The sequence below is a fragment of the Lingula anatina genome, chromosome 1, assembly GCF_051362555.1.
Source record: "Lingula anatina isolate TDL-2025a chromosome 1, LinAna3.0, whole genome shotgun sequence".
Lineage (NCBI taxonomy): Eukaryota > Metazoa > Brachiopoda > Lingulata > Lingulida > Lingulidae > Lingula > Lingula anatina.
Window position 1 is genome coordinate 51,044,548 of NC_141767.1, and position 16,717 is coordinate 51,061,264.

Sequence of the window (16,717 nt, forward strand, 5' to 3'; positions counted from 1 at the left end):
GCAAGAAACATTAATACATTCTTTATTATGTATCTGTTAAATATAACAAAAAAGACAATTATTCAAATTTATTATTTAAAACCCTTTGTCTCCTGATCAACATACAAGTAACATGTGAGCCTTGTCATTTTGAAAATTCCTGACAAGTGAAATATCTTCCAGCTATAAATAATCCTTCCAGCTATACAATGATCTAAAGTTCAACAATGTTAAAACCAGGGGCAACACGGATTGTGCTGATCAAGAATAATGTGATTATAAAAGGCACCTCATTTTTTTTCCACCTCCCCTCCATAATTTATGTTAAGCTAAACAGTTCATTGCCATTATACAAAATAAAACCAACTCATCTCAAATATAAACACATGCCAATACATAACTAGGAAGATACAGTAAAATAATATTCTCAGAAGTGGAAGTTTCACTTTTTTTTTTGCATTTGGAACTTATTGGGTGCATTTAAAACTATGATACAAGGTAGAATAATCCAACTCAGCTGGGGCTTGGTGAAGGCAATCAGATTAACTGAATGACATGCCTACTCTAGCAGCCCAGAGAAGTTTATCACCTCCTAGCTGCCTGTCCCACTGATAAACAGTTGATTCCATATTTTACACCCAATATCACTGCAACCAAGTTGCAAATACTGTAAGGGGGCCACTTAAGATTCAAATGTTACACCCTCTCTAGGCACTAAGAAGAGCAGAGACCCTAACCGAACCATCCATGGACCCTGTAAGACACATCTTGGTGTCTGTTGCAGATGACCAGTCCACAGTGACCACTGGTGATTTATGACCACTGAGATACATAGTATCTGTCATACCATTGTCAACCTACAATAAAATTAGAACGTTGAAATTGTAAGTTATTGGAAATAATGTAAGTTATTGGAAATAAATTACAACATTCACTCTTAACATGGATTTAAACTCTCATGGGTTTATAGCAATATAACAGTTCTCTTTCATGATAGGACTTACTTAACAAACAACATATAAGCATTAACTATGTTAGATATCTTTCTTACAGCAAGTGTTTAGACAAGACATTTTCAAGGCATCTGTCATTTAGTTTGAAAAAGCTTTTGATTAACCTTGTAAATTTTCCCTCCTGTGTCCGCACAAGTGAGTACATATTTCCCATCAGAGTCAAAAGCAAACAGTTTTCCCTTGGGCTTCTGTGTCTGTTGATAACCACCAGGCCCTGTCACAGTAAATGGCCCCGTAGCACCAGGATGAAGAGGTAGGTCTTGTATCTTTGTGCTCATCTTATGAACACTCCACTGAAGAAACTAAAATAGGAGATCATCTTATTATCTCTTAATAGTATGAGATTCATATGGCAAAGAGTGTCACTAATGTCAGGACTGATACCCTTTAATGCTAATTAAAAAAGAATTATAAAAAGATTGCCTGTTGCTCTTATGTGAGTTAGAAAGAAATGACTTTTAAAAAATAAAAGTGCACGGCTACGACGACAGACGCAGATGATGGCTATATGTACAGACACATCTGTGTCTGTACATAATAAATTACATGTATAATTTTAACTCGCCTTTCCATCAGATCCCATACAATAGAAAGAGTTTTCATCGTTGCTGAACTGTACTGAATAGACCTCTCCTAAGTGCGCCCCCCAGGCAGCAATACAGTCGTAGCTCCTCATGTCTGCAATATTCGAGTTTGAGGTAATGATAGCGGGGTCATGTCTTTACATCTGTGATTTGTTACATCTCCACTTGCTAATCCCAGCAAATTAAGCAAAATTATGTTGCCTGCATTGACACTCTCCGACACCAATACTCCCATGCATTTTGAATGATGAATTAAAAAATATGTCACTTTGGGGTCCTGGGAACATACCAGTATATTTTTGGAAAATTGTTCTTCTTTAAGGAAGGTTTTAACATTAATCTATCTTGTTGTAAAGTAACCATGCAGTGTAGTAATGGTGCGAGGGAGTTACAATGCAGGGGTGTAAAGGGATGTAACCATGTTTTAAACAATTCAAATTACAATAAAAATATAAAAAAAACATTTATATGTATGGCATGTTGCACACTTTGTAGTGAATTTTTGTAATCCCACTTTTCTTTTTTTTATTTTGAAGTTCATGATGGAATATTTAAAGACTAACCAAATATTCTAATCATTCCATCCACTGCCCCAGTTATGAGAAGGTTGCCATTGTGATTGTATGTTGTGCAATTCACAGCTACTGGACCTGGGATCATAGGAAGATCTTTCTGCAAAAAGTTGGGAGAGATAAGAACACACACACACACACACACACAAAGTCCACACATATACAAAAATCATTTTAACACAAATGTATGTTATTTTATGCCGTATGCAGTAAAATTGATGAAATTTATTTGAAATTTTGCTTCAATGTCTGTTAGTTTTTTTTTTTTTTTTTTTTTTTTTTGAAGTGTCGATCCATAGCCTTTGTACATGTATATGGCAAGTGGCAATCCAATATTTAACATATGTCTTTTATTTAAAGGCAAAGAGGCCATTCAGAATGAGAAGAGCCAAGTGCTAACTAGGCCACGACCTGAATATGGCAGACCTACATGAAAGAAAGACCACTAAATCCTGTAATTATCTCTCCGCTTCTCACACTGCTCTCCACACATTGTCCCTCGACCAGTTGAATTGAGCCAAGATTTAATTACTGTGACCCTGCAGAGACAACGCGTGGGGAGGCTTGTGAGAGGCGGAGAGACCATAACAGGATTAAGCGGTCTTCCTTTCATGTAGGCCCGCCAAATTTAGGTCCTGGCCTAGCTAGCACTTGGCTCTTCTCATTCTGAATTGCCTCAAATACTTAATGATATGATAAAAATAACCTCAAGCTTCATTGTTTTCATATCCCACAATGCTACTTTGCCCATCCTTTGTACAGAGTTGTCAGCTTGTCCTTCTGAAGAGTACCTGCCACGACTCACTGAGGAACACACAAACTTGCACTGAACTGCAGAGTAAGAGAGAGAAACAACTCTGGAATGAAAATATCTTGAGCTGTTACTCAATTTAATTTGGGCAAATGCCAAATACATTATGAAAGATAGTATCATGAATTATCTGTCTTTCAAAAGAAGACACAAAATACTGTTTTGCTTCTTGTGATTTGATATTTGACACATATTAACCTTGGATGGACTTCATCAACCATGGTCTCACAAGTTGTTTTTTTGTCCTTAATGTCATACAACCTGACACAGCCAGATTTATTTCCAAAGAGAAGCTGAAAGAACAACATAATATCAATGATATTTCTACGACCATCTTCTTAAATTGCCACACCTCAAATAGTTAAAAGGCTTTCTACTTATTTGCATCTCAATATAGTTTATTTGTTTTATCCAGATTACATACAGGTTTAACTAAGCATAATATGAAAATTTAGGTTCGTATAATTTAATATTTGGCCAAACAAAGTCCTATGCATTTATTGGGTACATCTGTTTGTTTTTCAGGAACTTAAAAAAAAAAAACTACATTCAAAACTGTCCATTGAGTGAAAATTATATTCAAATCCAGTCTCTTGAGCAAAATTTTTCTCTGCACTCTCCCACACATATGCAGTCATAACTTACCAGTTTATCAGTCGGACTTGCCCATTCCAAGGACATAACACCAGATTTTGATATGATGGTAGCAACAGTCACTGGAGATGGCTGGAGAGACCAAACTCTGTAAAATATATAGGGGCATTTACGAACATATATCAGTTCATTAGTTTTTCAACTAGCATTCAAATGATATTTCAATTTCAAATAAAAAAAATTAAATTGAGAGAGAGAGAGAGAGAGAGAGAAATACTTGACAATGCCGTCAACATCTGCACTAGCAATGCAATGTCCAGTGTTGCTGAAGCGACAGTGGATGATAGATGATCGATGCTCGGTGTAGTTGTCCTAAAAAGTTAAAATGTCCAAGCTAATCACTACAAATACACATTTACATTTAAATGAATAACAGAAATTACCACTTAAAGGAATTCTTTTAGCATCATATAATAAACCACCAGAAAAAATTGGAATATTCAGAAACTACTGATAAATACACTCACCTGACTTAATAACATAAAAGGAGATTTTGTATCTGAAAATTAAAATCACACGTTAATAAAGTTCAGAAGGCCTCAAGCCATGTTCCAATTGACACTATAGTTATTTGTAATATTATGCTTTCAACCTTTGTAAATAAACAAAGTTGCAATAGGACAGACATCCCAGCAATAGAAAACATTACAGGTTTGACTTTTTCAGTCTGTTATTTGAAACACATGCAGAAGAAAGGCTAAGTTTATTTCAAGATGGATGTAATGTTTATTAGAGCATACACTTACTTGAAATTGCTGAAGACAAAAGAGGATCTGAAGGTATCCTTTTTACAGGTTGACTACTTTCTTTTTGCACAAATGATGTAGGGATATTTATCCTTTCCTGCATCCTCTGGTTAGCTGAACTATTTGAATCACTACTTGATCCTTGACGAAATTGACCTTCAGGTTCTTTGGAACTCCGATAATACTGTGCGCTGCCATCTGTTGTAATCTAAGAAAAGGTACTAACATCATAAAACAATTTTTTACCAGTGACAAACTAGAGGATCAGAGAGGCGATACCGCCTCCGAATATTGTACCACCAGCTGGAGCAAGCGCATTCATATAGACCCCCACATATACAAAATAAGGAACACAGCCACCAGTCTTGTGCTTGACAAGCTGTAAAAATGCAATCAACAAGAATTTTCAAAATATGCAAAAAATATATATGTTACTAAAAATGGTACAATCAAAGTTAAGTTCATCGCAAGGTAGGTCAAAGGTCAATTCCAAGGTCACAGTAAATTGCCAGTATATGACTTCCTATTCAACTTCAATAGTAACTATGGGCCTATCTCTGCCAGGTTTGGAGTTAAAAGAGAAAGAAATTAGCAGAGTTCAGTTCATGATAATAAGTAGGTCAAAGGTCAATTTCAAGGTCACACTTAGATTGCCAGTATATGACTTCCTATTCACGTTCAATAGTAACTATGGACCTATCTCTGCCAGTTTTGGAGATAAAGGGGAAGCAAACTATGCAAAGTTCAGTTCATGGTGAAAAGTAGGTCAAAGGTCAATTTTAAGGTCACTTTAAGATTGCCAGTATATGACTTCCTATTCAACTTCAATAGAGACTATGGACCTATCTCTGCCAGTTTTGGAGATAAAAGGGAATCAAAATTTGCAAAGTTCAGTTCATGGTGAAAAGTAGGTCAAAGGTCAATTTTAAGGTCACATGTAGATTGCCAGTATATGACTTCCTGTTCAAGTTCAATAGAGACTATGGACCTATCTCTGCCAGTTTTGGAGATAAAAGGGAAGCAAAATTTGCAAAGTTCAGTTCATGGTGAAAAGTAGGTCAAAGGTCAATTTTAAGGTCACATTTAGATTGCCAGTATATGTCTTCCTATTCAACTTCAATAGTAACTATGGACCTATCTCTGCCAGTTTTGGAGATAAAAGGGAAGCAAAATTTGCAAAGTTCAGTTCTTGGTGAAAAGAAGGTCAAAGGTCAATTTTAAGGTCACATTTGGATTGCCAGTATATGACTTCCTATTCAACTTCAATAGTAACTATGGACCTATCTCTGCCAGTTTTGGAGATAAAAGGGAATCAAAATTTGCAAAATTCAGTTCATGGTGTAAAGTAGGTCAAAGGTCAATTTTAAGGTCACATTTAGATTGCCAGTATATGACTTCCTATTCAACTTCAATAGTAACTATGGACCTATCTCTGCCAGTTTTGGAGATAAAAGGGAAGCAAAATTTGCAAAGTTCAGTTCATGGTGAAAAGTAGGTCAAAGGTCAATTTTAAGGTCACATTTAGATTGCCAGTATATGACTTCCTATTCAACTTCAATAGTAACTATGGACCTATCTCTGCAAGTTTTGGAGATAAATGGGAAGCAAAATTTGCAAAGTTCAGTTCATGGTGAAAAGTAGGTCAAAGGTCAATTTTAAGGTCACATTTAGATTGCCAGTATATGACTTCCTATTCAAGTTCAATAGTAACTATGGACCTATCTCTGCAAGTTTTGGAGATAAATGGGAAGCAAAATTTGCAAAGTTCAGTTCATGGTGAAAAGTAGGTCAAAGGTCAATTTTAAGGTCACATTTAGATTGCCAGTATATGACTTCCTATTCAAGTTCAATAGTAACTATGGACCTATCTCTGCCAGTTTTGGAGATATAAGGGACTAAATGTTATAATTTTGGAGTTACCATAATGTGCCATAAATTTCCTACAAAAAAAATTAATTAAAATAAAGAAAAGGTCATTTTGGTCAAAATTCTTGAAATGGGAGGTGCTCTGAAGTTCCAGATGTTCAAATTTGTTGAAATAATGTCATTTTTGACCACAAGTTGTCTGCTTTGCCAAGCCTTATGTTTTATTTTTCCGGAGTTCAAAATTTATTATCCATTACCGTACTGCACATTTTGCTTTCACCACCAATATGTACTTTTTGATACAGCGTAACTTGAAAACCGTATGGAATACAAAAAAACGGAGACCACCCCCAGTGTTGGGCTTTACATGCTCTACAAAATGCAAAAAAGAATGGGTGTCTAGCATTAACGGTTCCCGAATTAGAGACAGTTTTCAGTTTCGATATCTTATGGCCGCTACTCCCGTGAAAATGCACCGATTGACCCCAAATTCACGGAGATGAAAGATGACCTGAAGGGTAACACTTTCCATTAATATTATTAGTTAAGTCTGTGTGGTGTCTGAATAAGACCGCAAATAATTTTTTTTTCGGCAAAAATTTTGTTTTTTTGAAAATTTTGGCCCGTTTGACCTTAAAATAAAGGTCAAAGGTCAAATCCAAGGGCATATTTGAAATCTACACATATGACTTTTGGAAAGCTGTCTGTAGAAATTTTTCCCATAATTCCTTCTGTAGGGGAGATAATTAGCATTTAATTTTGCCATTTTTGGACAAGGGTGCATTGCAATGAGTGCCACACCTAGACCCCAATACCGACAAAGCCCAAATTTTACGTGGAACGAGTTGAGATTATAGGTGACCTAAATCCAAGAGATGGGTATGGAGGCCCTTACCGTCTAGGAGGAGAAGCGGTAACGGTGACTTGGCGGCAGAGCCGCAGGAGCCGCAGGAGCCGCAGGAGCCGGCGGAACATACGGGTCGGGACTAAAACCATGTGTACCGCCAGCGCCTACGCTGGTGGTACAATAAACACATATCACATTTTACTTGTCTTTTTTCAGAACTTCTAATGAGATGGGTTGCAATTAACTTTGGCAAAAGAATAATATTTGTGTTTAAGAAACGTCTTTATTTACTGATGGCCTTTAACACAAGACAATTTGCATACATTGTACAGGTAATAACTGCAGGTGAACATTAAAAAATATATTTTGAAAGAAAACAATTTAAAAATTAGGAAAATTGTCTTAAATCTCACATACAGTACTTATAGAGCTCTATATTAACATTCTCCTATTTTGACCACTTTGATTTGGATCTAACAATGGTACATTTAGCATATTCTCAGTCACAACAAAATAATTTCTCTACAGGGTACTACTTTGACCTTTTTCAAGAAGTTTCACCTCTAAAGTAAATTTATCAGACTTGGTTAATTTGCAATCCGCATTAAATGGTTTTGATTAGGTTAACTTGTCAATCATAATGTAGAAATGGAATAAATTATCAAAAAGTAACAAAATGGGCAAAAACCAATCTACAATAAAAACTTGAAAAATCCAATTATTTTAAGAGGCAGAAATCAGTCTTTATGCAAGTGCATGTGGTAAACAACAAGGTTCTCCTGACTCAAGTTTTATTGCCTAAACTAAACAGTTGCCGTGTGGCTTGGGTGTACATGGCTACTATGCACAATGACAAAATTTTTAAAACTGACACGTCTATTTTGAGTTCTGACAAATTTTTCAAAGTGAAAATAACTATGTCAGCCAAAAATCATCTTCTAATGAAGTTTTTACCATATCCATTTCTATCCATAAGCCACAGGACTTACCATTCTGTGGGAAACTGGCTCAGTGCAATCAGAACAACTGAATATTCTTGTTTAGAATAATTAACAAACTAAACTTTGACTTCTGCACAACAAATTTCAAATTTTAGTATACAAGTATCCAAAGATAACATGCCACTATATCTAATACTGCATATATTTGTGCCTATCTTAAAGAATCCAAGCTACAAGTACTAGTACTAGGTTTTATTCCTACAAACTTTCTCAATCAGGTCAGTTAAGCCTTAAGGTCAAATCTTAAATATCTGTTGAGCATTATACTTTTCAAAATGAAAACACCATAGAAAAGATAAACCTGCCAATGGTATTACATTCATTTTGTTGTTTTTTTGTTTTTTTTATTTCATGGATAATAGAAAAAGATAACCAGACAGGTAGCCTGAAACCACAAATTACCCATTAAAAGTTTTAAATCTTCATTGTGCATAGTCATTTCTGAAATCTTTTAACTGTTATTTGTAGAACCCATGTGTACTATTGAACAGAACCTTAACATGCAAAAAAAGAGGATCTCCACTTTAATCTGTTGAGATAGGAGTAGCCTCACAAGCAGAAGCTAAAGCTTAAATTTAAAGTAAATGACGTACCTTTAATTACATGTATGCCTTAAAAATTAACAAACCCTTGGCAAAAAGTGTCATGTCTGACAACATCAATATACATAAAGCTATATTCCATTTGGTGTATGAAGGAACTTATATGTACTAGCAAATACATAGCACTTCTTTTTGTCCCCTTTCAGAAGGGATTTAATCTAAACTTTAACAAAAATGTCTTTGCAAACTGATGCACAGACATCTCTGAATGCATCTCCAAAGAAAGCATGGACTAAATATAGCATCCTCAAGCTAAAGCTAGCAATCTAACAAAATTCTGAATATTTCTTTTACACAACTACAACTGTTCTTTACAGACTGAAAATTAAATTTTACAAAAATAAGAGAAGATGTGTAGGTGTGTTTAACAAATTAAACAAATAATCACAAATTTTATATCCCGCAATTATTTTCCAATAACTGCCACCATGCAAAGACCTAAAACAACACTCAGGCAGTTCTACTTGTTGAGACAAATGCAAACAAGGCACACATGTGGCACCATCTGGTTGGTTAGTGGGAAAGCAGAGCAGGAATGGAATCAGCAATTTTGGCTGTGGTATAACATCATCATGTGTCTTTGTTAACTTATTAGTGGCTGGTTCCAAGAAGGCAGGTTACATTGGTAAGTTCTGCAGAAAGCAAAAAAAGATGCTTTGAGGAAAGATGTGTCTAGGCACATTAGAGTTGGCTAAGGTACAGCATATCAGTAACATAGCACCCAACTTAAGTATAAGGGGTAGCTACTAATTATACCCTGTTTATATCGGACTGTGACACTCCATGACCATAGCAATCACAGAAATTTCGGTAACTCTAGCAAGTCTCAATTTGTCTCTGCTTTGGTTGCCTATTTGTGTTTTCATTAAACATCAAGCTCTCTATAATGCTTGCAAGTGACACATTCTTCAAATGTTACACAAACATAAACTACTGCATGCAAGTGAATTAGGTGTGTACCAATATTCCAACCTGTGGGACCCACTGGAAAGTGACTTTAGACCTGTGAGATTTTGTTATCACATAATGATAGCTTCTTGTAATTGTCACTGGTCGCAAATCTCAGGGCAACTGATGAAGCAAGAATGATGGAGACCAAGATCGCATTCACAACGAGTTGAGCCAGGCTTTACAAATCCTGGGGACTAAATATGGCAGACGTACATGAAAGAAAAACCGCCTAATCTTTTAATAGTCTCTCCGCCTCTCACACGCCTCCCCAAACGTCTTCCCTGCGGGGTACAGTCATTAAATCTCGGCACCGTTCGCCATGCGGAAGCTACCTGAGAAATATTAAGTGCGCATGCTCATTGGTCTTGGGTCAGCTGATCAGCTAGTTCCCCTTCTTCAGTTGAAGTTTAATTGATGAGCTTGCACATTTAATATTTCTCAGGTAGCTTCCGCATGGCGAACGGAGCCGAGATTTAATGACTGTACCCCGCAGGGACGACATGTGGGGAGGCGTGTGAGAGGCGGAGAGACTATTAAAAGATTAGGCGGTTTTTCTTTCATGTACGTCTACCATATTTAGTCCCCAGGATTTGTAAAGTCTGGCTCAACTCGTTGTGAATGCGATCCAAGAGAGACTAATAAGATCACTTGGACACCACCTTGCAATCCCATGGCGATACCCTGTGAGGCTGTGACTGCTGATTATAGTAGATCAAAAATAATTTCCATGTGTCGCCAGCCCAGTGTAAACAGGGTTTAAGCTACATATCTGTGTGCCACTTTACCATTCTAAATTGCAAAGCAAAACTTATTTTATGATCCAGATGTTTGACTTTTTCACATGATAGAGCATATTATGGGTGGCCAAAAGGGCAAAAATTCATGTCGTCGATTCAGTTATGTTTCGTCGATTCACTGCCTTCCCATCGATTCAGTTTCAAGTTTAAACGATCCTGGCATAAATTCAACATCTACTTTCGTCAATTCAATTGTCAAACATTTCTCATCTACATGTATGGTGTATTAAAACCAATGCTGTCACTATTTTCGTCGATCGTGTAACTAATCTCGTCGATCGTCAAACTGTTTTCGTCGATCGTGTAACTATTCTCGTCGATCGTCTAATCTCGTCGATCGTGTAACTATTCTCATCGATCGTCTCATCGATCGATCGCCAGAGAGCGCTGCGGTAGCAACACGTGCTTCTGTCTGTCAATCACGCGGTAATTTTTAACTCGGCCAGCCATGGTCAGAGTTAAGCACAACTAGAAAATAATGTCCCTACAACCGAATGTCTTTTAATTATTAACAACTAAAATTGAAATTGTTGAGAAAATGTTCTTATTTCACTAGCAATCATTTTGTTGTCTGCCATTTTGATAGTCATGTGATAGGCCAATGTGCTACCGCAGCGCCCTCTGGCGATCGATCGATGAGACGATCGACGAGAATAGACGATCGATGAGAATAGTTACACGATCGACGAGATTAGACGATCGATGAGAATAGTTACACGATCGACGAGATTAGTTGGACGATCGACGAGATTAGACGATCGACGAGAATAGTTACACGATCGACGAAAACAGTGACGGCATTGGTTTTAATACACCTTAGATGAGAAATGTTTGACAGTTGAATTGACGAAAGTAGATGTTGAATTTATGACAGGATCGTTTAAACTTGAAACTGAATCGATGGGAAGGCAGTGAATCGACGAAACATAACTGAATTGACGACAGAATTTTTTGCCCTTTTGGCCGCCCATAGCATATGGGAGTCAATTTAAGTTAGTCATAAAGTGTATAGAGGAAATTAAAAAGTCAAAACAGTCAATTGTGTCACTTTATTTAAGTCAGTTCAACCAAGTCAGTGAAACTTCAGACATATGCAATAAATCAAAATACCAAAACAGCATCCAATGCTACATGCAAGAGAAGAAATCGAGAAAACAGGCTCAAAGTGCAAACCAATGAAATATATAGAAATATATATGAAATGTATATGAAATATATAGAAATCCCACTAAAAACCTCAAATTTCTCCACACCATGTTAAGCATACATAAATTCTTAATCTACATGCTTACCTTTTCTTTATTTGGTTGTGATTTGCCCAGTAGTTCCTGTCGTTGTTTTTCATGCTCTTCTTGCAGTTTCATCCTTCTGGGAGGAGAATTCTGGGCCTTGCTTTTGGTTTTAATTTCTTTGGCTTTTGCTTTCGAAATAGGGTTATCATCTTTGCCTTGTAAATGTCCAAGAGTGTTTGGGAGAGATTTTCTAATGTTATGAAACAAAGGCTTAATTTGGAGCTTGGGATGGCTACTTCTTTTGGGTTCTTCAGTGACAGTATCCCTATATGAAAGCAATGGCAAGGCTGTGATAAATATACACACATATGCACAACAAAAGTCTCTTTTCATTTTTGATGTTCTTACTAGTGTGTGATTTTTAGGACATAGGTGCCAAAATAAAATCAGACTCAAATTATTGGACGACCATCTAAGAAAGAACATTCTTGTAGCCTTACTGTGTTCCAGTATAAAATTCATCCATAAGTTCCATGCTGCCCTGAATGGCATCCTGCCTAGAAGTTCTTATAACGCCACGGTCAGCTGATTTGCGTTTGAGGTGTTCCTCTAGTTGCTTTTTCTCCATAAGGGCAGTCAGCTACATATTCATAAAAATGAAACTTTGTAATGCAACAGTTCCTAACTAACATGTAAACATTCATAATGATTCACATGGAGTTTCTTGACAAAAAATTACTTAAAATATATATACACCGTGGTAGTAACATCAAAATACCTTAATTACAAAAAGATTAGGTCTTGTAATCTTTAAAAAATGAAGCATAAGTACATGTAATACATGTACTGTACAATACCTGTTCACTGTACATATTATTCTCATCTTGTAATTGTGCTAGCTTTGCTTGTTCTTCTTTAAAACTCAAAAGAGGCGGAAGAGGTAAGTTTGTTAAGGTATGACAAAATGAATATGACAAAATTTAACATACAAACCAATATATTTTCATTCTTAGAGGTCTGTCAATAATAATCATCCTCTTATATAATTTAAAAACTCAAGTTGTATAACTATAGACAACAAAGTGCATTACAGTAAGCAAAATACAAATGAATAAGGAATGATGTCCTTGGATTATTTACATAACATACATACTTACAATTTTGAAAGATTTATGTTAATAAAGAGGAGATGATATCATATCATGTCGTGTCGTGTCGTATCGTATCATATCGTATCGTATCGTATCATATCATATCATATCATATACTGCCTGACAATGATCTGCTTTTGATGACATACTAGAATCTGTCAACATCAAATTAATTATAAGACTACCCATCTGACCCATATATATCTATATAGCAATCATTAACAAGGATATGCATGCTCTGGAATATGACATTCAGGAAATTATGCAGTGACAGAAGGAATGTATCAAGCCATATTTTAGTAAAGTACATGCTAAAAGATGGGTTTTCTTCGGGATTCTTGATGAATGGTAAAACTGAAAAAAAAAATAGAATTTAATCCTCATTATTCTACTAATATCTGTCTGCATTTATATCTGCATTACTTTTTCAAAACAATCTCTAAAATTTATACCATGACTTTTTAGACATGACCAATTATCAATGCAAATGCCCTCAACAGGCTTGCACTGAATAAAATCTAATTTTATACAATTGTCTCCACCCATAAAATATTTTAATATCAAATTTACTATATCTGTTATCAGACATTCTTATTTATTATGGTGGTGGTGAAGAGCGGAGGGTGCAAGAGCACCTGCCACTGTGTGCATGGAATCTTACCAAACCAGTCTTTCCACTCAACCTGGTTCTGCAGCTCAGAGGAAAGTCTTTCAAAAAACTCAGACACTCTGTCCATCCTATTATTCTGCACAGCATTGATAAGATAATATTTCAGCATGCTAACTTCCAGCTTTCTAATGCTTGATGCATACACCTGGTCTAGTCTAGAGAAGAGGCGACGGTCAAGATAAGCCCAGTATTCTCGAAGTTGTGCTAGTTCATATCCTGCTACATACAGTTGAAACTGTTCAATAATTTTATCCACCTACAAAGAATAAAATGTGCATTTGCTTGTTATGATTTACCTTCTAGTTTTTAATTATAAGAAGTAAATTAAAAGTTTGTAAATGTGCAGGATGTCCAGTACATGTAGTTATGCTGAACAATATACAGGAATTTTCCAAGAAAAAATAGTAAAATGAATTTCCATGCATAACTAAAACTGCAATGCACTTGTCAACCATTAATCAAAGTTAATCAAGTCCAAAATCCACATTTATTACAAATAAATTCAACACTAATACTGTAACATACGCTAGGCTGTCACCTTGATTGGATAGTAAACGGTTGTCGTAAAATCGCTAAATGATATTAAAACCCAGTGCATAAACTTGAAAACTACCTAGGACTACCTAGACTCGGTCCACTCCACAATCCAAATCAGGAAATGACGTAACCGCAGAGGTCGCATTGTCCAATGGCATGGCTTCTTTTTCATAATGGGAGGTTAGAGTGGACCGACTTAAACATCAGAGGTGGAATTTGGATATACAGTTTGATTGTGCGTATGCCATGCACGGAATTTACAAATGAGCGACAGGATGATGTAGCCTGCAGTATTTGCGGTAAGCGTGCCAAGTTTTAGGCCGCTCCGATGCCCGGCAGTATTTTATTTCGATTATTCTGTTTAAAATTGTAAATTCTTGTTTCACAAGCTTACTCTATTTTATTGTCTCTATGGAGGTATATGGGGACTTTACGACTTTTCGGTTTGAAGGCTTTAACCACTTGTTATAGTTTATTTTAGCATTGTATTGGATTAATGTGGCAGTCTAAGGTAGTCCTTGGTGGTTTTCAAGTTTATGCACCGGGTTTTAATATCATTTAGCGATTTTACGACAACCGTTTACTATGGGCGGCCAAAAGGGCAAAAATTCATGTCGTCGATTCACTGCCTTCCCATCGATTCAGTTTCAAGTTTAAACGATCCTGTCATAAATTCAACATCTACATGTACTTTCGTCAATTCAATTATCAAACATTTCTCATCTATGGTGTATTAAAACCAATGCTGTCACTATTTTCGTCGATCGTGTAACTAATCTCGTCGATCGTCAAACTGTTTTCGTCGATCGTGTAACTATTCTCGTCGATCGTCTAATCTCATCGATCGTGTAACTATTCTCATCGATCGTCTCATCGATCGATCGCCAGAGGGCGCTGCGGTAGCAACACGTGCTTCTGTCTGTCAATCACGCGGTAATTTTTTAACTCGGCCAGCCATGTTCAGAGTTAAGCACAACTAGAAAATAATGTCCCTACAACCGAATATCTTTTAATTATTAACAACTTAAATTGAAATTGTTGAGAAAATGTTCTTATTTCACTAGCAATCATTTTGTTGTCTGCCATTTTGATAGTCATGTGATAGGCCAATGTGCTACCGCAGCGCCATCTGGCGATCGATCGATGAGACGATCGACGAGAATAGACGATCGATGAGAATAGTTACACGATCGACGAGATTAGACGATCGATGAGAATAGTTACACGATCGACGAGATTAGTTGGACGATCGACGAGATTAGACGATCGACGAAAATAGTGACAGCATTGGTTTTAATACACCGTAGATGAGAAATGTTTGACAGTTGAATTGACGAAAGTAGATGTTGAATTTATGACAGGATCGTTTAAACTTGAAACTGAATCGATGGGAAGGCAGTGAATCGACGAAACATAACTGAATCGACGACAGGATTTTTTGCCCTTTTGGCCGCCCATAGTTTACTATCCAATCAAGGTGACAGCCGAGCGTGCTGTAACACTAGAAGTACTAGTTCGCTGTACATGTAGTACTACTAGTACGCTGTACGGTACAATGTACATGTCCTGGTAGCCATGTAGTAGTGCATATTCAAAGACCTAAGGCTAACCCCAACCAAAATCAGAACTCGTGAATTATATAGACATTTGGTAAATAAGTTTTTCTGATTCCAACATTTGTGTAAAATAGTCACAAAGGTTTAACTGAGATAAGGAAACTTGGGTCACCGCCATGGCAGTGTTTGCTTAATTTAAGCCAAATGCCACATGCATGAATCAGTGTCAGTTTTACATCAGGTTGCTGTGTAATGTGCAATTATTGTTTCACTTACACGAAATCCCTTGTCTTTCTCATTTTTAAGTTCGTTTTCGAAAGCTCGTAGCGTTGACGTGAGACCTCTAAATAACAAATAATCCTTCACTAAATCGTCCAACTGGCCCGTAGCTGCCATTTTTACTGCAGGTTGACCCGATTATCATTTATCAATGTCAGATATGAAACACAATCAACAGCTGCTGCAACTGAGAAGCCTAAACTAATGCAAACTTAACTGCATATGAATTTAACTGATATTTGTTATTAAAGATAATTGAGGAGGATATCATCAAAAGGCCGCATCCAACTGACACAGTCGAGTCGAGTTATAAACCGGAAACGTGAATGTTGTAAACGTGCAGTATGAAAACGAGACTGGCGCTAGTTTCACTTTCAATGTTGTCATTGACTGGGGAAAAATCAAACGTGTAGTTCTCGCGAGTGGCATATGTTGAAGTTTTCGAATTTCCACTATATAAATGAAATGCATTTATGTTTTCTATTGCAGTGTGAGGGTTGCCTACCAAGTTGTAGAATACTTGGAACTTGTCTGTCTACTATCAGCATGTCCCTAGTGTGTATAACACAGGGTGGGGGTGCTTCGTCGATGTTTGAACTGATAGCAGATATTAGAACAGCCAGTGAGAATTCAACTCCCTTTACTGAGACATAAAGATACATTTCTTTGACCTTTTTGTCATCTCGATAAAGCAGGAAAGGTAACTTATACAGTCATTTCAATGTATAAATTCAACTGAAAAGGTATTTAAAGCAAAGAAATGAAATGTTAATTTACCACTCATAGATTGCACTTAGTTTAAGCCAACTGGTACTGAATGTATCAGTCTTGTGTAGTATTAAAGATGTATAAAGAACTGCTAAAAAGGA

The 16,717-nt window shown here is 36.5% G+C and overlaps 1 protein-coding gene across 1 annotated transcript; it reads right to left on the reverse strand.

The window, feature by feature from the left end:
- Positions 1-53: 53 nt before the first annotated feature.
- Positions 54-16,183, reverse strand: LOC106153732 (WD repeat-containing protein 91). Its single transcript, XM_013527807.2, has 16 exons — positions 15,846-16,183; positions 13,468-13,732; positions 13,038-13,160; positions 12,513-12,595; positions 12,156-12,295; positions 11,716-11,980; positions 4,360-4,567; positions 4,081-4,112; positions 3,831-3,925; positions 3,605-3,701; positions 3,158-3,252; positions 2,855-3,005; positions 2,140-2,248; positions 1,558-1,670; positions 1,097-1,294; positions 54-836 (listed from the first exon to the last, which is right to left on the reverse strand). Exons 1-16 carry the CDS (start codon positions 15,963-15,965, stop codon positions 687-689), a joined length of 2,244 nt encoding a protein of 747 aa, XP_013383261.1. The 5' UTR covers positions 15,966-16,183; the 3' UTR covers positions 54-686.
- Positions 16,184-16,717: the final 534 nt, after the last annotated feature.